Here is a 22,682-nt window from a genome sequence, read left to right on the forward strand (position 1 = left end):
TCTGAAATATATTGATGTGTGGCTTTATCACCTGCTCTTTCCATAATTCACTGTAATATCTCTTCAACCACCACTGTACTCTAATTAGACACTTTTGTTTGTTTAGTTTTCTTCTCACAGTCTTCATTCTTTGTGTCATCTTCACTGCAGTTACTTTTACTTTGATGAAACTCTCTCCTATTTCGATGCCTATAACACTCTACTCTGTTTCCCTCCCATATGTCTTGCCATTATTTTTCAGTTTCCTTCTAAGATGTTTTATTTCAATTTGGCCATTTCTTACATTAATTTCTTCTCCCACCCTCCTTCAAATATTAGGCACCTGCTTTGAGCCAGGCACTGTTCTGGGCCCTGGGATACAGTAGTGAATTTGACAAAGTCTGTGCTTGGTAAAGTTTACGTTCCAAAAGGGTAACAGACAATCATGTAGGTAAATGCCTTGAAAAGAAAAAGTCTAGGATAGAGAGGGGAGGGGAAGCTAATTTATGTAGGTGGGGATAGTGCCAGTGAGGCTGGGGACCATGTGGCTAGAGCAGAAACAGCAAGGTGTAAAGCATTAGGAGAAGCCAGAAAAATAGGCAATGTCAGGCCATGTAGGGCCTGGTAGGCCATGGTTCCGAGTTCAGATCTTAGGAATTTCCTATACAGTAATATTCTAAGGTTCTGTGATCATTTCCCAAGATTTGCTATTGGCCCTCCCTCAAATCTCTTTATGAACTTTTCTTATTCGTTCTTTTCCCCAAACAGTTTCAGCTATTGCTTCTGAGAATATGCATCCCATTTCCAATATACTTATGGCTATGACAGTTTTTCTGAATAACAATTCTGCGTCTCTCCACTGCATGCTGGGCATTTTCACCCCTACCCCAAGTGAACATGCTTAATAGGCTAATCTTCTTCCTGCCTTTCCAGTTAGCTTTCCCTTGTAGCTTTCTGTTTCTGTGAACAAAAGCATTAATTTCCTAGTCACTCAACTTCAAAATTTAGGAGTCATCTTGGATTGCATCTTCTTCTCTTCCTTTTCTTCTCATTTTGTCATTCCACAAATATTTATTGAGCATCTAGTTTGTGCCAGGCACTGTTGTAGGCACTTGGGATACAGAGTGAACAGAACAGACTGAAAATAATTCCTGACCAGCAGGGTAGTGTTGGGAGATTGAGAATGAGCAAGGAACATGATAAATGATTAGGTTATTTAGTACGTTAGAAGCAGTGAGTATAATGGAAAAGATGAGCAGGGTAAGAGGGCTTGGGGTGCTGGGTGGGGGAAGCAGGTGGGTGATCAGGGTGTGCTTCACTTAGTCAAGGACTAAAGGAGGTGAAAGAGTTAGGCATGTGGAATTTTGGGGGAGGAGGATTCCAAGAAAGGAAAGTGCAAGTGGAAAGTGCCTTTCCAGTGCAAAGGTCTTAACGAGGGCACGTGCCTGGGGTGTCAGGGATCAGCAAGGAGCCCACTGTGGCTAAAGTGGAACCAGCAAGGGCAAGAGTAAAGAGATGAGGCCCAGGAGGTGGTGGTGTTGAGAGTGGCCATCCTAAGGACTTTGATTACTGATCTGCGTGGAAGGGGAGCCCTTGGAAGGTTTTGAGCAGAGGAGCTTACATTTTAACAGGCGACCAAGTATTTATTTTTTACTATTCTCTCTCTCTTTTTTTTTTTTTTTGCCGTACGCAGGCCTCTCACTGCTGTGGCCTCTCTCGTTGCGGAGCACAGACTCCGGACGCGCAGGCTCAGCGGCCATGGCTCACGGGCCCAGCCGTTCCACGGCATGTGGGATCCTCCCAGACCGGGGCACGAACCCGCGTCCCCTGCATCGGCAGGCGGACTCTCAACCACTGCGCCACCAGGGAAGCCCATCACTCTTGAATTCATTCCTTTTTCCTTTCTCTTTCCTCTTTTCTGTTCACATTGCCACTTTTGCCACCTGAACTTTGATTTTAGCCCCGTGCTTGCTTTTTTCCTAGTTCTTTCTTCCTTCTGGAACTTAATCATCAGATAAATCTTTAAACACCACTTTGTTTTGGTCCATCTGATCAACCTTAGTTGTTGTTCTGCATTCTACAAATTAAAATTCAGACACGAGATGACACAAGGCCTCCGTAACCTTGTTTCCCAGAACTGCCCTGCACAGACTCTGCTCTGAATGAACGGGTTACCCACTGTCCTCAAGCACGTCTTGGGCTTTCGCACTTCACAACCTTTGCTCAAGCTTGAGCTGTCTCACGTCTAATGCCTCCTCTCACATCGCCAGTACGGCAATCCTTCCACCTTTTGAAGACCACCATAAGTCTCTAAAAATTCTTCATCCCTTCCCTTTTACCATTCATTTATGTCACTTTTCATCAGAAAATGTATTGAAGACGTATTTTGTGCAGCCATTGTGCTGGTGCTGAAGGAGACAAAGGTGAATTAAGAGGTACAGGTCTGCCCCAGGAGCTGACACTGCCACAGGGGAGACAGAGAATCATAAAGTTAACATTTAGGTAAAACAACCTGGCATCTGTGTTAAGGGCCGTGAGTCAGAATGAACGGCTAAGATGGATCCTCATTTAGATAGGGGTACTTAATCTACATGGGGGTGAGGAAGTCAGAAAATCATTTCTAAGGAAGCAACATTTAAGCTGAGGCCTGGTGAATAAAAATTAGCCAGCTAAGGGAAGTGTGGAATGGTAGGAGAGGAGCCTTCTAAGTAGAACCAACAGCATTTCAAAAGCCTGAGGCTATAAAGAGCTTGGGAATATCAAAAGAAAAACAACACTGAACAAAGGCCCCAAAGGCTGGGGCACAGTCAGTATGGGAGAGTGGTAGTGCTTGGGGTTCATAGGCAGGGCTGGATGATGCAGGCCTTGAAAGCCATGGTGAGGAGTGTGGTTTTAGGTGCAGTGAGAAGCAGCTGAAGTGTTTCCAGCAAAGGAGTGACATGATCTTATTTGAGGTTGAGACTGCCATCTGCTCATCAAAAAACGTTTGTCTTTTCTCCCTGGGCACACAGCCAGATTCCATTTCCTGACACTCTTTGCAGTTGGCTGTGAGCCAGCCATGTGACTGTATACTACCTGTGGAAGTAAGTGGTAGTGGTGAGTACCAGGGCCAGCTCATAAAAATCTCCCATGGGTGCTTCCTCCTGCTGTTTCCCTTTCTGACTGGGCAGCTTGTATTGAAATGGCTGAGCCACCATCAGCCTCGAGCCCTGCATGGCTGTGTGGAGCAAAGCCCCCTCCCAGCTGACCTAGAACTGTTCTGAGCTTTTATGCGAGCAAGAAAGGAGCACCTGATGTTTTGAGCCATTACATATTCAGTCTATTTGTCACCACATTCTAGTTTGCCTAAAATAATACGATAATTTGAAAAAGCAATTTTGGCTGCTATGCTATGTGAAAATGTGAGACAGTGTGAACAACAGCAGTGGCCAAAGTGAAATTCCCATGGGCCCTAGGGAGATTTCAGTTGAAATAGATTTTAGATAATTTCAGATGGAGAATCAACAGCTCCTATTGACAGTTTGCTTGTGCAGCAGGCCTGTGGGAAAACAATCTCACTTGATTTGACTTTCAACTGCCATCTCACTTACTTTCTAGACTTTTCATAACATACCCCATTGAATACCTTTAGGCATATATTTTATTTATTTGACTAGATTGCCCTCAAGTGGAGGGTAAATGAACCATGTCTTTGAGAATTTTTAATTTTACTATGGTATCTAGTACAATGCTTTAGATAAGGTTTTTTTTTTTTTCATTAAACTTTGCTTAAATTGATGAATAAAAGAGTAGGCTCTCAGAGTTCCTGTCCATAGAATTATTGGTGGTCATATGACCCAGCTTTTGCCTTTCCATTGATATTGCCCCAACCTGGTTTAGATGTTCAATTGCCTTCTAAGGGGGAGGGTTAGCTGTGTTAAATTTTACCTGTGATCTAGTGGAGAAGTAACATTAGGAGAAGCCTGAGATTTGAGTGTTTGCAATGGAAGGTATGTAGAAATGATTTTTAATGGCATGTGGGTTAATCCTTACTGCTTTTCCCCATGACTTTCAAGTGTCCCCAGTAACCATTGCCCATTGTTCAGAGGTTGCTGGCTGCTTCAGTGACCCTGTTTCCACCCAGGGTTAGGCACTCATCTGGGAGAATCATTATGATCTATGGAAAGTCTCACAATAGGAGGCAATTTCTGTAATCCAAATAAGCAATGGTGAGGTCTGTAACTAAGGATGTGGCAGTGGAAATAGAAAGATGGGAAAAGAATGTAAGAGACTTTAGAGAGAACACTGTGACTGAATGGGTCTGGGGCAAAGAAAAGACTGCAATGAAGATGAATACTGATAAACTTCAATCTGTAAACTTAGGTATGCATCAACAGACCTGCGTTTCCATGACAAAGCCAGTTAACGCTGCCTCCCACCAACAGATGGTGCTAGTAATGAGGCTGGACATTTCAGCCTTAGGCGTGGTACAGTTAACTTGTTATATGTTTACTGTGTTTGTGCCTAGTTTGAATCTGTTTTATGAACATCATTAACCCATCCATGCCTGAGCAAGGCAAAAAAGTGATGTTGAAATTACTGGTAAAATGAGATTTAAGAATATGACACTAATGCTAAAGAGATTTAAATGACAATTAAAAAGCATGAGAAAGATGTTGGAAGTTGTATTGTAGAGGAGATGAATCCATTGACAGGAGAAACAACTCTGAAGGGTAAAGATCTAATCAGGCCACTTGTGAAAACACTACTTTTCCCCTACAAGAGTAGGGGAAAAGTAATTGATCAGATGAGAAAATAACTCCAAATATTGGAGTTGTGTCTGGAAGATCAGCATTACTACTGAATGCCCACTAGCTCAATGTTCTTTGTAATGAAGGTTAGAAGTTTGTTCAAGAGGGTAAAAGCTAAACACTGTGAAAGAGCTGTAGTGCTCTTTCCTTGTAAGACAAGGTGTAAATTCAAAGGCTGTTTGTATGAGCACATCTAGGTGGATGTAGAAATGGCATTTGGAGACACCATAACTTCTAAGAATTCTCTATGAGGCTTACACAGGCAAATGAGGGGATAGAGCGTATCTAGTGGGAGAAAACAGAATTGGAAGGGGGTGACAGACTTGACTACAACAGAAGAGCCATAGTCATAGGCATATTTGCTGAAAACGAATGCTATTCGGCAAGGTTTACCTACCTTTCATGTCTGTGCTGCTTGACATGGAGGGGTGGAGCCATTAGACCAACGGGTAGAAGGGGTGGGAACCATTCCCCCCAGCCTTGCCTATGGTCCATATGAGCCAGTGACCTCATATTTGAAAATATAGAATAAGGGCCTCAGAAGAAAAATATGACTTAGATCTGATAAATATTTTCAAAATAATTACAATGCTACACTACCACATTATTTCTTCAACTTTGTTTTCAAATAAATGTACTGCTGTTCAAATTAATACTACATATTAGTGTATGACCTTTACAGTAGGAATATGAACTATAACTATTTGAGTGTAATGTGGACTCGATACTTACGGAAGAATAAATTTCAGACAAAACCATCATTTCTCTTCAGCTATAGTATTGAATAGTATAGTCCTGATGTTTTGTAAATAAACCAAAGATGAAACCGTGTCAGAAAGAAACACTAGAGAGGTGGAAGGAAGTAACTGAATGTAAGATAACATTTTCATGCAAAAGGATGAAACTTGAGAAGGAAAAATTATGTAAAATCATGAAATTAGATTAATATGGGACAAATGAGCTAGTTCTTCAAATTAATAAATATTAGAAATGCGGGGTTTCCAATGAAACTTAGGCTAACTAAGGACCGAAATAACTTGATGTAGTGAGTGCCCCGTGGAACTCATTCCTCTTATACCATAGTGATATGGCAGGAAGATGTAAATGAGTTACAGAAGATGTAAATACTTGACATGCATGGACAGAAGCTCCACAATGGGTTATTATGGGAAATCAGAGATGCTTCTTGAATTTATGTGCCCATAAGATTGTTTTAGAGATAAGATACTGAGTAGAATATATAAATGTACTTCTTTTAGTCTGATAAAATGTATAGGTTGTATGATTTCCTTATTCTTATCCTATATAAAGCTCTTATTCTACCTTGTATGAATTTTTTATTCCTACCATAGATGAATTTCTGTCTTATATGAATAACTGATATTAATCATAGCTTAACCATTTTACATTTATAACCCAAAGTGGAAAGAAAACCCATTAGTTTTCAAAAATTATATTCTTGCCATTTAAAAACCTACTTGTGAGCTAAAGACGATAGATATTTCCTTTAACGTTAATACATTTTATGCTTTCTCTAGGCTGGAATGATAAAAGGTGATAATGATGAGTATTTCATTGAACCCTTGGAAAGAGGTAAGCAGATGGAGGAAGAAAAGGGAAGGATTCATGTTGTCTACAAGAGATCAGCAGTAGAACGGGCTCCCATAGATATGTCCCAAGACTTCCACTACAGAGGTAGGCATCTTTGATAATAATTAACTGTGATTCTAACATATATTGAAAACAACTCTCCCATCAATTAAGAGAATGTGACTGTCATGTGCTCTTATATAAAATGTGAAGGTAGCGAAATAAGTTTATGTTTATAAATCATGAAATATGGCTTGCCTGTTTTTAAATGTGTAAGAGGAATATATGTTACAGGTATTATTTTATTTCAGGGCATTATTGTATCCCCCAATTTGTTATTTATGACTTCTTTTAAATTTTCACATTAAAATGATCTTTTCTCTAGCTTGTGTTAAAATTTGAAAATATTTGTGTCTTCCAGAAGTATCTAAAGTATGCATTATTAATATTACTTTAAAACTTTTGAAATGAGATATATTGACATGGCAAAGAATTATATTTTGTTTTAAGTCCAGCTGATAGATACATTTGAAAATAAGAATGCTATCTGACCTTGTCTATTTGGCAAAACTTTTTACAATATGGAAGAGACAATGAGTTGAATGATTCTGTCGAATTTTATTTTAAGGTAGGCTGAACCACCAAAGTCAAGTGAATTATGGCACATGAAGGTTTTCTATTTTGGTTTTAATGAGATCTGAAAGTAACTTTGTATTAAAGAGATGTTTTTATAAGTTGGGTATAGAAGTTTTCTTTATGGAGAAGAAAGGAACTATGGGAATCCATGTTTTTTTTAACCAGATCTCAAAAAGTCTGTACAGTTGACCCTTGACCAACTTTGGAGTTGGAGTGTCAGTCCTCCTTGCGCTGGAAAGTCCGTGTATTATTTATAGTCTGCCCGCCGTATATGCGGGTCCTCAGCATCAGAGTTTCCACCTCTACAGAGTCAACCAATGCTGGCTTCAACTAACCGAGAATCAGCGGATCATGTAGTACTGTAGTATTTACTTTAGGAAACAACCACGTATAAGTGGACCAAGGCAGTTCAAACCCCTGTTGTTCAAGGGTCAACTGTATTTTCTTTTGCCAGGCCAACTTTCTGAATGGAAGGCAATGGAAATTTCCCCTAGGGAAATGTCAGGGATACAGATAATCTTCTTAATTTAGCAGTTATCTGTCTTCTAGATTAATGATGTCTTTTGAGAGTTGTTACCTGGTTATTAGTCTGATTTAAGGGAAGCCACCAGCTTCCCTTAATATGTTGTATTAATTGGAATGGTACAATTTAAAGTACATTTAAAATTACCATGGTCTGACAGTGTTTTGAGAAATTTCTGGTTTGAAACAACAGGTGTGTATTAATAGATGCAGTACTGTGAAATGTGTGCCTATCCCAGAGGGTCACTGTGGTGTAATAGAAAGAGGATACACTTTGCAGTTAGATAGACGTGTGTGAGCAATAGCTCTACAATATCAACTTATTAGATTAGTAGTTAACGTTTTTAAGCCTCCGTTTATCTGTGAATAGAAAACAAAAGTATATCGTGCAAAAAATAAATAAATAAAAATATATTGCGCAATTGTAATAAGTATTAGAACTAATACATGCAGATTGCTGAATGTAGCCCTCAGCAATAATAGTTGCCTAATCAATGTTACCTGTTGTTATTAATTATTGATATTAATTATCTTCTGCAAAAGATTTACATGTTGAGTTTTGTTAAAGTTGAATAGTTAGACATTGCTTGTCCTCGTGTTGTGAATACATTACCTTTAATTCTCATTTATAAGTATTTTCATATTTTAAAAATGTTATTCTAAATCAGAAGACTGGGTATGTCAAAAGATAGTAGGATACAGTACTTTTTCTGTAGTCTTGGTTGTTATATATTAACAATATCTAATATCTCTTGAGGCAACGGTCAAACATGTTTTAGAAAACCATAGACCACATGTATGGAATGGTCTTAGAGGACTGGAAACCAGATTAGTGTCTATGACTCTCATCCTGTTTGCTCCGTCTGTCACACTACAGTTTCACCAAACTGTACCCTATTGCTCCATTTCAGTCCCTGAAGATAACTGTATCTATAAATATCAGCCCTTGGTACTTTCCAATAGTCTGATATTTATAGAGGAGGAGAGATTAATTTTTTTCTTGAAATCAGAAAATTGCAAGAAATATTATGTTTAATACCTATTGCATTTTTAGATGCTAGATTAGGAGAAATAAGTTAGGAGTCAAGGTATGTATGTTTAAAAGAATTGGATGTAATTAAGATATTTTGGGACATTATTTTAGGAAATTATTAAAAATATAAATTCCAGTAGATCAGTATCAATATACTCCGATTATATGAGGAAATTTTAAGAATGCAGACTCTGAAGACTGAGTTTTTCAGTTGCAAATAGAAGATTACCTTATGGTAGAGGTAGGTCACAACCTAGAGTAATATATATTGGAAAGGTTTTCAACAGTCACGGGTCAAAGCAAAAGGGGTTCCTTTGTTAACTCTCAGTTATCTTAAAAGTGGAACCAAAATAAAATCATTCAGTTCTCTTAGAATATTCTGTGATAATCCTTAGTATGAGCTTAACAATTTTTATTTTCTTATTTATACAGTTCTGATTGAACTGAGTTGCTGGTGATATCAATTTACCTCCTTTTGAGAGTCTTAAAATGTAACTATATATTTTAAAAGTGTAAATATCCTCCTACATTAAATAGAGATTCAAATTTAGAACTTGAAGTACCATACTATAAAGTTTAAATTCTTTTTTTAACTTCTTGGTTATAGAACTGAGAGCCAAGCTTTTTCATGGCCTAAATACTTTCCAAGTGAAAATTAAGGATATATTTTTATAATGTTTTCCATCATTCTAAAATGTAAAATTAAACAGATTCCAGGATTAGAAAGGTATATTGATTTATAAATGACAACTATAGTACCATATAAAATAATGCTTTTCTGGATCAGTATAGGATGTTATTTTAGGAGACATGAGGTCTCTCTTCAATGAGTTAGAAGAAGAGGAATAAAATACGTAAGACTTTGTTAGAAAGAGATGTATTTGAGGGCCATGGGCTTCATAAATTTCTCTAACAGAAAGTCAGGAGGAGTTTTAATCATAAGCAAGGCACTTCTATCAGTAGGGTCCCTGTAAGTAAATACTCTGCTGTTGTAATATCTTATGGAAAAACCCAAATGAACTTTTTGGCCAACCCAATGTTTTGCTAGTTGTCACACTGATTGCCTGGCCACATTTCTTGCTTTGTCATTTTATCAACTCAGAACTGCCATGCATTTGAGGTCTGTAATTTGTTGCAAGTGTTCTAAATTAAAACAAATTATTACCTGAACTAGGTGAGTAGTAGTGAGAAGGAGAGAAGGAGCCAAACTGGGTTGAGATTGAAGTAAAACTGATTGGGTTATTCGATAGAGTAGATGGGGGAAGAGAGAGAGAGAGATCAAGGATGACTCAGAATCCTAATCTGGAAGACTAGAGAATTCTCTTTCCAGAATTCAGGTGTTTCAAATGAGAAGTAGAAATAGGCTTGATGAAGGATGACAAGTGGCTATACTTTTGGATATATTATGTTCAAGGATCCATTGGGATAGTAAGTGAACTAAAAAAACTCATAGTGTATTTTCATAACCATGTCCCAGAGTCATTGCATGAGTGCCTTTATATACCTGTTGTAGTAGGAATGGGTAGAGGTTATCTTGGGAGTCAGGTGGCAGATATTGGCTCATGGATGCTTAGAATGTCTCTGCTTGCCTTCAACTCTCATTCCAAAATCTGTATCAGTGAGAATCAGAAAATGAACACTGCACAGGTTTGGGAGCCCATGAAAGATGTTTGCTACCTATCACTATAGGAGAGAAGACATTATGTCCTTAAAAAAACAACAAAATAAAAATAAGGCAAAAATTATGCTTCTACCATACTCAAGAGCCCTAAGTTATTCCACTTGACTAAATGCAAACCTGTATTTTGATTCCTTATCTTTAAGAATATTTATCTAATTTTCCAATAAAATTCAAAGCTTTGAATCTGTTGAGACAATATATTATATGGTACAATTCAACAACAACAAAAACAAAATCTCTCAACCATTCCCAAATATGGCACAGATTTTCTTTCCTTGACTCTTAAGGAATTTATATTGTTTTTCAAATGAGGAAAAATATGAATAGTGTTTTAAAATATATTGAACTTGTAAAATCATAAATAGGGCACTCTGCTGTAGAATTACTCTTTTAAGAATAACACCTAAAGCAATTTTACATTTGGCAATATAAATAATCTCTTCCAGTGCAGAACTGGCAGGTATTCACAACACATAGCGCAGCCAGGTTCTGGCAAAGAATACCATCCTTTTCATTTACAACAAATATAAACTTGGCATGCTGATGATAAAGAAATTTGTCTACTTCATCTTAGGGGAGAGTTGAATTTACTTCTTTTTCTGATTTCTGCTTTGGGAGTATGGAGATCACATTCATTCTTGGCATCTTTAGTTTGTACAAAATTATTTTATATTTTACTGATTTGAAATTTTATTTGGTAACGACATGGCTAATAAACTATCAAAGGGTCATAAAGTTCACCTCCACTGTTTAAATCAGTCATCGGTCTAAACTCAGATAAAAAACAAATGTACTTCTGATCATCTCTTAAGAATGTCTCCATTGTCATCAATAAGAAGTTTGCTTTAGGCAGTCTATTTTCTGGGGGTGGGAGGGGGACTGTACTTGTATGACATCATTCAGCTTTTCATATTTTTTTCTTAATCCCTGGGCCCTTAGGCTTCTCCCCTCAAATTACAAACTATTCATTCACCAGAAGCTTTGTGTTAAAGTAATTTTTGTAATTACTTCCTACCAGTGGGAAACAAGGAATAGTAAGCCTTTATCTCCTGGCTTCCTTTCAGGATTTTCATTTTCCTGCATGAACCCAAGTGCTTGTGTTGCTGGTGTGGTTGTCATGGCGCTGTGAAGGAGTGTCTTTGTCCCAGGTGGGAAACATACACAAGTCAGAAATGATTTGGGAGTTGCTCCTGGTTGCCAGGGAATGAAACTATGAAACAAGAACTAGAATAATGGGAAGACTATTCCTTATTTTAGTGACGCCAGGAACTTCCTAGGCACAGAGCCCTTCCTTGATCTGTAGGCACATGAGTAGGTGCTATAGTCCTTTGTATTTGGAAGTTCTCATGACTTATACCCTAATCAAAGAGAAACATTGGTGGACATTGTAACCCACCAAAAGAAGAAAAAAAATCAAACGTGAAAAATTAATTTTAGCAGATGTTTTCTTATTAAATGAAGCAAGACACATACTACTACTAAATCATTAAGGTCTGTCAATAGCAAACATTCTTTTAGGTAGATGTTAAATGATAAATTTTTCACAGAAGCACAGATTAGTTTATAATATAATCTAAATTTCAGCTATTTGTCAAGGCTACTCCCATTGGATTCATGCGGAAATACTAATCGTATTTATGGAATTCCTTTTCAGGTTGGTTTTGTATGTTTTATCATCTAGGTATTTATAATAATTATTGACAAAAGAAGGCAGTTGAATTATTATATAAAGTAATCAGGAAGCAGAGTGAAGATTAAAGGAGCTTTCAGATGTGAAACATGAAAGATAATATTCCCCTTACTAACATGTCTTCCTGGGCCTATTCTATTTCTTCATGAATAGGTACAATGAAAGGAGCATTTATACAGACCAGGATTAAAGTGTTACAAAATGTAACTCCGTATTTTTTCTAATAAGGTATTGAATATGGAAATACACAAATGGTATTGAGAATTCAGAGTTGCTGGATTACTATTTAGTTATTGATGTGGCATTAATGGAGAAAGAGAATTGTAAGGTTTCAGATATAGTGTCTGTGTGATTGGAGTGAAATTGAAAGCAGTTAATTTATCTTAGGGTATGAAGCTAATTCAGGTAACTTAGACCAAATATTGATTTTTTAATTAAATGATTGCCTCTCAGAAGTAACTATATCAATTATTGAGTTATGAAAGAGCAGTTCATACCAAGAAAAACCTTTGTTAGTATTTAAAATGCATTTGCTCTTTCTGAATATAAAATATATCCTATTATCAAAATATGCTTTTTTTGTTGTTGGCTGTGTTGGATTGTTGCACGCGGGCTTTCTCTAGTTGTGGCGAGCAGGGGCTACTCTTCCTTGTGGTACACGGGTTTCTCATTGCAGTGGCTTCTCTTGTTGTGGAGCACGGACTCTAGGCGCGTGGGCTTCAGTAGTTGTAGCACGTGGGCTCAGAAGTTGTGGCTCACGGGCTCCAGAGCGCAGGCTTGGTAGTTTTGGTGCACGGGCTTAGTTGCTCCGCGGCTTGTGGGACCTTCCCAGACCAGGGCTTGAACCCGCATTCCCTGAACTGGCAGGCGGATTCTTAACCACTGAGCCACCAGGGAAGCCCTCAAAATATACTTTTAATGTTTGGTTTCATTCATTTCAACTGCATTTGCTTATGAGGGATAGACCCTATTTTTAGTAAAATATTAAGTATGTTTTGACTCTGCACATGCCAAGTATTCCTGTTTAAACCCATTTTAAAGCCTGTGCTTATTTTCTTTACATGTACAATTTATAAACTTTCACGTTAGTAAATGGGTAGGAAGCATTTGTGTAAGGATTATTTGTGTAAGAATATTTCTGGAGGTTAAGTAATCTTTTGCTTCATCATTGTCATTGTTTTCTTTTTCCTGCTAAATCATGAGTCATTAACTTCAAATATAAAATTTATTTATATAGATCAATGCTATTTGCTTCCGATCATCTTCATTTGGTATTCTGCAAACAATTTTTGTTTATGTGTGCAGGGGCCCTTGCATCCCTGCAGAGTATTCAGGTGTGTTATTCTCAATCCTCTCTTTCTTTATAGGATCTTTTTATCCCTGTCTCGATGTGGGGAATCTTTCAGGTAGATGACGTAGAGAAATGGGACAATGGGAAAAAATAAGTGTAGCACAGAAATAATATTTTTATTTGAAAATTGTTTGAGATTAGATTATGGGGACTATGAATTAAAATGTGAGGGCTACACTCAGACCAAAATAAATGCTCCTTTAATGCATGGTTCTGCAAGGGGAGCTGAATACTTGGTTTTGTTCTTTCTAGACACCAGAAATTTTATTCCAGTTTTCAGCTGTGATTCATCTGGTCTGAATATGTAAATTTAAAAATCCTTAATGGAAGTTCTTGAACTTGGGACTTTGTATATGATGGAAAGATTTATTTTAGGAATGATTGGAGCCATTTCCCTAAGTTTAATATATAATATATATATATACTATAAGGTTTACTGCAGATATGCAGTTATATACAGCATATTCTTAGATCACTTTACAGTACCTTACTAAATATCTGGAAAAAAATCTTGGACAAGAGGCATTGATTCAAATTGTTTTTCCATTTTTTTGTTTTCTGCTCATCATTCACAACTATTTTAACCACTTATATGCCGTTCCACATTAACTTGTTCTTTGATTCTGTGCTGAGATCTTTGTTCATTATTTCAGAGCTCTGATTAGTAATACCAAGCATCCTAAGATTTTGTGTATATTCTTGTCCAAAGGACAGTTTTTTTAGGCAATACCTGAGTATAAGCCAAAGCTCAAGGCTTATTTCTCTTGAGTGTGCTTTATAGATTTCTGTATGCTCTTTAAATGTTAAGAATAAAGTCTGTGTGATACTAAAACGTTTTGCGTTCTAAATTCAGTCCTCTGTTTCAGCACATTGGCAGGTTTTGTTTTCACATTTTCCATTTTATCAGGACTTACCCCACGTACTAAGGGGATAAGAGCAATGTCTAAGCCCCTTTTGGTGAGACAAATGAGTGAAAAAGCAGATTCTTTTTATGTCCTGTGCTCTGTACGAATAAAATGTCACTGAACAGCCTTTTAGTAACAAGAAATTAAAATATTACAACAGCTTTTAAGTTTCTACATTCCCAGTTTTGGATGACATTTGTAGATAAAGTCAGTATAGCAATTTGATGCAAATAAACGTTGTCCTTCCTCATTCTCTAATGCTTGGGTTTGGCTTTCAAGTCTAGTGGGAAGTCCTAAGGAAATCACTGCTAGGTGTGGTAGATGCATCTCCCTATTTATGTTTAAAAGAGATACAATTAATTTAATCAGGTTAGATATGTTGTTTTTGTCTCTTCAACATCCTTCTCTCATCTGTGATGAGCCAACATTTGAAAAGTCAGCAGAAGCATATGTAGTTGTTATAGGGTTGCTATCATCTGAGTTCCACTGGGCGTTTTAAAGACACTACCGCTCACTAGTTCTCTTCCTCTTAAATTTATGGAAGACATATTCTAACATCTTGTTATCTCAGACTTCTACAAATTATTAATGAACATTTATGGTATACATTAAGATTATTTTTATAGAGTTGAGATCTATAAGCTTTGATGTTGGACAAAATCACTATTACATTAACCACCCAGATTTTTATCCTTAAGTAAAATCCCAACCTTTTTGGACTTTTCATCTTTCCTAGTTATATGGCCCCAGTTATAATGAGACTCAGACTTCAACTCACAGTATCCACAAGCATGTCACTCGTCTCTGTTTCTTCCTTTTGTGACCTTATGACAACTTTGATAAAGCAACTCAAATAATCTGAATTATTCAAGTTTTGTATCCTGAATACAAATTAAGGAAATGGGAAGCCAAGAATTTACTTTCAGTAGTAGGAATTATGAAACTGGACCTTCCTTTTATTAATAGAAATGGTGACTTTGTAGCACATATTAATTCTTTACAAATATTCACAGAGGGAAACAAATACAAAAACAGAAGAAAAAAAAAGCCCAGATATCCTAAATGTGAAACGCATCACATTTTGATTTAGTACAGAAGTTTTATATGTTAGCCAGTTTGCGGGCTTCTTTGGCTGGCTGAGTGGGCCTCACTGGGGTGATAGTCCTTGTCGGCCTGGCTGCTGCTAGCTCCACTGGCGTTCACTGCTGGCCCTTCTCAGCTTGACTCCAGTCTGCTCTCATGGGTGCAGCAGACCACCCTGAGTTCTGGCTAGGGCTCCTATTTCCCCAGCCCACGTGATCTGCCTGCAGCTTCTGTTGTGGGACCTCACTGATGCTGGTTCAGCAACCCTCTTAGACAGTCTCCCCAGGAAGGTCAGATACTGCTGTTCTTACAGCACCTGAACCAAGGGGACTCATGGCTTCCTTGGCTGCAGCTGGATCGATGTGCTAGCAAATGCAGTGTTCTCCTTCCAGAGTCCCCAGAATAGAGCAGGAAGACAGGCTTTGGCCCTTGGAGGTCCTCAGAGATCTGTATGTTTTAGCACCGTGTCCCTTCTCTTGAGACTTTGCCTCGAAGGAGAACTGGGAAGAAATCCGGATACCTGTCTCCTCATCCCAAAAGCAGTCCAAGATCAAAAGGGCCAAGGCTGCCTTTTTCTTCCTCTAATTAAACGCTTTTTCCTCACTACTCCAGCCTCATGATTAAGACTGACAATAGTCAGGACTTTTTCTCATAGGAGGAAAACACAAATAAAGAACAAACAAATAAAAAACCTCTGTATTCTGGCCTCCAGGCCTCGCATTGATATGTTACATGACAACTATGAGGATCTAGAAAATCCTTTCCCTTTTAGCCTACAGATCTCTGTTATTTTGAAAAATCTTATTTGAACTCCAGAAGTTGAATATTGAGTCACTTTATATTCTTGATGCAACAATCCTAGTGTCCAACAGCCTCTTTCCTTTCCCTTCCCAACCTCCCACCTAGAGTTTGGGGATAATTAGCAAGTCATTTATGCACGAAGGCTGAGAAGATAATTATATTTTCCAAATATCATCCCCATTTCACAAATCAACCTATTTCTGGGATTCACATTGTTGTAGTTCCATATTGTTGTAGTTGCAGAAACCATATATATCAAGGGGTTGTTGAAAGGGCTCTTGTTAGAATCGTATCCCCTCTTATTGTATACATGTAATTTGGGGTGAAGAATGATAAGATGTCAAGTGCAAAATAGCAAAAAAACAGGGTTAAAATGGAATTAATGTCAGAAAAAATAAATTTTATCTTTATAACTTAAGTATACCTTACCTCATGATTTGTAATCTAAAACAAATCAACAGATACGGTTTTGACATCCCGAGTCACTAGAAGAACCTGAGAATTTTCAGTTTTCCAATGTCTATATATCTAAATTTGGAGTTTTAATCCTACTTGACTGTTATTTTCTTTTTCCAGTTAATATCTGCAAATATGGAATTTTATCCCAGATTTTACAGGACTTTACTTGTGATTAAAAGAAGAAATCAAATTTCTTCTCTTTGTGAATATAGAATCCTGATATTTTATTTATGATATGATTAAAACAAGAAGTGATTTTTATGCAAATCAGAGAATAGTAGTATTAATACAGGCCTCAGGAGCCCATTTACTTACTTTTGCAGATTTTTCTAACTTTTTGTCCAGAGATAGAGTAATGGTATTGAAAGTGATAGAGGTACCATGTCCAATCCTCCTTCAGTACAAATAGGGAGGTCATCTGTTTTAGTCTTCTTCAATTCTTGGCAATAACAAAGGAAAAATTAATAAGAACAGTTATGAAGGCAGTCCCTTACCTTAGGTCCCCAGCTCCAGTAACTAAAGCTTAAAAAGAACAACTTAAATGCGCTAGACATTAGAAAAACTAATGGGAATGGGAAACTAGGTGCTCAGTGTTTAATCTATTGAGAATACCCCTTATATTTCTAGGTATGGAGACAAAATATAAGTGATTATTTCAGAAAACATATTTTGATTGATATAAGGACATATTGCATTAGGATAGGATCACACACATTCTCTGTTCCACCCCCTTTGCATATATACTCTAACCCCACCTTAATGGCCATTCCTGTGAAAGGTATTTCAAAGCCAAAGGAATACAGTCCAACTGTGTTAAATTTCTTAGAGTAAAGTTAGCCAAGGATATCCTGTAAAAACAGACTCAAGCATTTGAATATGATCTCTTGAGCCAGTTTTAAAATTAGATCTTCAAACTGGGTCTTTAGAACACTAAAGAAATCCAAAAATCTAAGCAGTGACTTTTTTTGTTGTTGTTACAAGACTATCTAACATGTATCTTTTAAACAATCTTTACTATTTCCTATCTCACAGAGAAGGAAAAAAAGCTCACATTTTTCAGCTAGTTCATAAGAAAACTAAAACATTTATCAGAGATGGAATGTGTCTACAGCTTATGCCTTCACAAAGTATGAAGACATAATGTGTAATTATCAATGATGAGTTTTAGGCAGACATCTAGTGTATTATTGATATAAATATATTATTTTTATTTGTTTATTGGGTACTTAACATATGCTCTCCCATAGAGTATAGTGTACTTCCATAAAGATTGATAAAGAAACATAACAACTAAATTAAACCATTACACAATTAGCCTTATAATGACTGATCTAGAAAGCATATTATGCGACTTTAGAAATATCATTGAAGGCTGGAGTGTTTGAGGGACTTCAGGTAGATAGTGAAGGATGCCTGGATGCAACGACTGGGAAGAAAGGAAGACATTCCTAAGGAAGCAAGACAAAAATTCAGGTAGAGACATAGTGGTGATACTATGATGATGATATTATTATTAATAACTATTAATAACTAAAAGTAGAAAAGGCACAAATATAAACCATGTTAGCTCAAGGGATTTTTGTTTGTTTTTTACATAATGACTAATTTAAGCTGATTGAGTCAATGTCTTAGCTGCTATTGATGTGGTAAATTTTTTTTTTCTTTTTGAATTTTATTTATTTATTTTATACAGTAGGTTCTTATTAGTTATCTATTTTATACATATTAGTGTATACATGTCAATGCCAATCTCCCAGTTCATCCCACCCGCCCCCCACCACCCCGCTTTCCCCCCTTGGTAGATTTCTTTCTTTTCTTTAGTATAGTTTTAGCCCAGAGGCTTACCGTTGAGTACCTTTGTGACCTATATCAAGTTACTTAACCTATCAGAGACTCCGTTTCCTCATCCGTCAACAAAGCAGAGAAAATAATAGTACTTACTTCAAAGGGTTGTCTTTGGATTTATCTGTAAAGCACTTGATTTTAGTTCCTGGCATGTACTAAACACTCAATGAAAGTTACCTCTTACTACTCTTTTATCATAACTACACTTTCCCTTTGTGGTACTTTTATAATCTTATAAGAACTACCAGCTATCTTTCTTTGAATGTGTGGTTTGTTATATGCTTTCATCACAGCATCACTTTTGTTTTTCTCCCTTTGGTGTCATGCAAATTCTCACTCTTGTGTTTTACTTTCAGCTTCTAGGAAATTGCTCTCCTATAGAGTTTTCTGGATGATGGAAATGTTCTACCGCAGTGCTATCCAATATCCAGTAACCACTAGGCATATGTAGCAATTGAGATGTGACTAGTGCAACTAAAGAACTGAATTTTTTGTTTTACTTAATTTTAAATTAATTTAAATGTAAAGAGCCAAGCCAAGGATTTGCACCATGGTATATATCTTCTTGATGGTTTTCAAAATTCTTTCATGTGCCTTATTTCATTTGATTCTCCCAAGAATTATGTGACATAGAATAGGTGGGATTACCCCAAATTTGCTTGTTTGCTCAACATTGCTTATTCAAGGTCTAACACAAGGACCAGCACAGAGCAGATCTTCAATAAATATTGATTGAATGAATAAGTGATTGATTCTGATACTCAGAAATGTTAAGTACCTTGCCCAAGGAAAATTATTAAAAATGTTTTTCCACACTCTTAATTTGATGAAAAAGTGCAGGTTTTCCAGGTACTTTTTAAACTGAACAAAACAAGCTTTCAACTGACATTTGTCAGGAAGGTCAAAAATGAAATTCTCTATAAGACTCACAGTGTCAAAATTTCTCTGGAATTCACAGGAGAAAATTCCAAGGAAGATAATCCAGAAAGAGCACTTATCACTTCAGATGTCTGTTTATCAGACCCAGACTATGTGATGCAGTCCCCTGTTGATGGTCTGAGGGGACTTCCTTACCTAGTCTGAGTGTCTGAGGGTGGCTGTTGAATGGGAATCAGGAAGGAGGCGCACAGCACAGAAGAGATTGTGGGGCGCTCCAGATTTATGATGTAGAGCTTGTTTACAAGGTCACCATGGCAGCTGCCACACATTTCATTTCTCATTCTAAAGGCATTTTTCATCTTTATGAATTTCCATAAAGATGCTTATGGGTTTTAAGTGGGAGATGCAAAGAGTGTACAGTTGGACAGTATAGGTCTCCTCTGTCTTCATAAATACTTGGCTGGAATTTGGGCCCTTTTGCCCCTTCGTAGATACTTTTTTCCATCACCATCGTTGCCAAATTTCTGTGAAGAATGTATCTTCTTTAACTCCCTTCTTATCACTTAGTCTCTTATCCAGCTCCACCTCAGCTTGGCTCTCAACCTCAGCATTTTACATAGATAGTTTTCCCCAGATACTGAAAGACACTTAAACATTTCAACAGATTTTTTTTTTCTTAGAGCTCATTCTCTTGGGCCTCTCATGACGTTTGGTAGCATATTGTTTCTTTAGGTTTTCTGTTCTCTTGGCTTCTGTCACACTCACTGTAGCCTTCCTATCTCTGATCAGTTATTTGGGTATCTTTCCTTTTCTGATTATTTAGTAGTGCATTTCCCCTCTATTCAGTTTTATCCTACATGGTTTCAAAAGAGATACTCTTTTTTATGGTGTCCAGTATCATCTTTACCAAATATCCATAAATCTTTCTGGTATGGCTTTTGGAGCCTGACAAACCTGGGTTCAGACAGTAGCTCTGCTGCCGATGAGCACTTTGACCTTAGGTACTTTGGACAACTTCTCCAGATACCATTACTTCATCATGAAAATTTCGACCACCTTAAGATGCTGTTGGTGATGTACTGCCCTATATGATGGGCAGTCGGCTCATAATCTCTCTCACATCTTTCACTGTCCTTTCTTACCACTGCCAAAACAATAGTTTGTATCCTTTTCTCATATTTCTTTCAGGAAAGGTCAGTTAATGCCAGATTACAGAGACCTTATTTTACAAATTAAAACAACAACAACAACAACCCCCCAGTGTACTCACAGAAGCGATATAGTTTTGTGATATGTATTTTAGAAGATGTGTCTTCCATCCATATGGAGTATAGAATAGAGGAGTGACAGGACGGAGGCAGCTTGGCAGTTACTGGAGTAATCCAGGTGATGAAGGCATCCAATATGTCTACTCCAACATGAAAAGGGAAGAGTGGATGGAGTTGAATGCATTTTAAGAAGCAGAGCAAAACATTTTCATAGGGCCACTTTCATGTGAGGCTATTTGTGATCATTATAGTCATTACGTTTTTTAACTTAAAAAATTTTTAAGTAACATGCAGAACAGAATGCCTTATGCCATCCCTGACCCCCGCTCAATCTCTGAGCAGAGTATTCAGGGACGGGGCAGAGATCAGGGTTCTCTGTTATATGCATTACTTAGTTTTTAATTAATATACCAAAAAAATCTTAAAATTTTAACCATGAAATAATTATAAATATTCCCACACAGTGTGCTTCAAAAGTAATGTCACGTGTTCATTTTTGTAAGAAGCGAAAGAAGAGATTTTTGTGCCTGGTTAGATATAGATTGGGGAGAGACATCTAATGTAGTTAGATAGACTACCTTATTGCATCCCTTGTTTGTTATTATTTCTGTCAACTTATACTCTTTTCTGTTTCTTGAGTATCTTCTTGTCACCTCTATTTAGTGTTCATTATCCAGCTCAAGGGTCATTTTTCAATGAAAGTGATTTTTTTCTTTCTTCCCTGAAATTCCATAGTCCTTAAAAGTTCATTTTTACACTTTGCCATATACCATCTTATGATATGTATTATTTCCTTAATTTATTAGAATCTGGTTTTCAGCCCCTGCTATTTCATTTATTTTCTGAATAAATAACAAAACTCTTTAATGATAAACTATGCTGCTACATTTTGCTTTTTACTCACCTTACCTCTCTGTGACATTAGACTTACCCTTTGGCTTTCATGACTGGAGTCTTGGATTTACTTCTTAGCCTTCTTCCTTGATAATTTTTCTTCTTTCCATCCTTTTCATGCAAGTCTTCCTTAAGATTTTTGTCCTCTTCTTTTCTCGCGTTTTTGTACCATTGGTGATCTGTGGGAGAATTACATGGTGGTGTATATCATCCACATTCCGCTTGAACTCCAAGACTGGATATTCAACCACTTTTTAGCCACCTGCACTTGGATATCCCACAAAGACCTCTAACTCACCATGGCCAACACTGAACTTGTCTCTAACCATCAACCAATTCCTAAACTGCTCCTTGATTCTCCTATTAGATTTTAGTCTTAGTGAATGGTTCTGGCATCCACCCAGTTAACCCTCTGATTTTCGTATCCTTTATCTAGTTGGCAAGAAAGACCCACAAATTATACACCCAGAAAGCTCTCAAGATAGCCCCTTCAGTCTCCTTTGTTTCTACTTTTGTTCAGAACCTAGTGTTTTGTTTTGAATACTGCAGCTGTCCCCTAACTATTCTCCTATTTCTAAACTCCCTTTAGTCCATTTAGAGATACAATGTTACCAAACTTTGTGGATTATGTGCCCACACCACTGTGTTGTGTGTGTGTGTGTGTGTGTGTGTGTGTGTGTACATACACACAAATGTATTACTATAGTTTATACATTATAGAACATATGTATCATATTATAAGACATTCACAGAGATAGAAATTATAAAAAATATAACAAAGATAACTTCGGTAGAAGTTCTATTTTTTTCTCCATATTCCAATAACTATTTTTACATATCTCTGTAATGTAAGTGTCCTGATATCTTGCTTTGGAGATTGCTGCTTTTGATTGAAAATTTAGTGACCTTTGTGAACTGAAATACTTAAAAATCATTATGTAGTCTAAAACTTGTAAGTCATTCCCCGTTCCTTACTAGATAAAATATAAATATTTTAGCGTTGTCCTCGGACACCTGGAACCTATTTATCTATTTTCTCTCTCTTGCTGCTCATCAGTGACTCCCACTCCCCACTAACACTCTTTACTTTGAACGTTACCGAACTCTAAATTCCATAAATACACATTTTCTCCCACTTTGCCCTCTTGTTTGTCCTTATATATGGGAGACTGCATATCTCTTTCTTTTAGAATTATGGAATGTGTCTTTATATTAAGCTTTACCTGGTAAACACTAGACCATCTTTTTGAGAAGAGAGTAAATGTCTGCCTTGATT

At 37.0% G+C, this 22,682-nt stretch overlaps 1 protein-coding gene across 1 annotated transcript in view; it reads left to right on the forward strand.

The window, feature by feature from the left end:
* ADAMTS3 (ADAM metallopeptidase with thrombospondin type 1 motif 3) overlaps window positions 1–22,682 on the forward strand; it is a 289,212-nt gene that overhangs the window by 133,865 nt on the left and 132,665 nt on the right. Inside the window, exon 4 of the mRNA XM_060147233.1 lies at window positions 6,308–6,464. Within this exon, the coding sequence (XP_060003216.1) occupies window positions 6,308–6,464 (157 nt within the window). The remainder of the gene's footprint in view (window positions 1–6,307; window positions 6,465–22,682) is intronic.

Source organism: Lagenorhynchus albirostris, chromosome 4 (assembly GCF_949774975.1).
Source record: "Lagenorhynchus albirostris chromosome 4, mLagAlb1.1, whole genome shotgun sequence".
NCBI lineage: Eukaryota > Metazoa > Chordata > Mammalia > Artiodactyla > Delphinidae > Lagenorhynchus > Lagenorhynchus albirostris.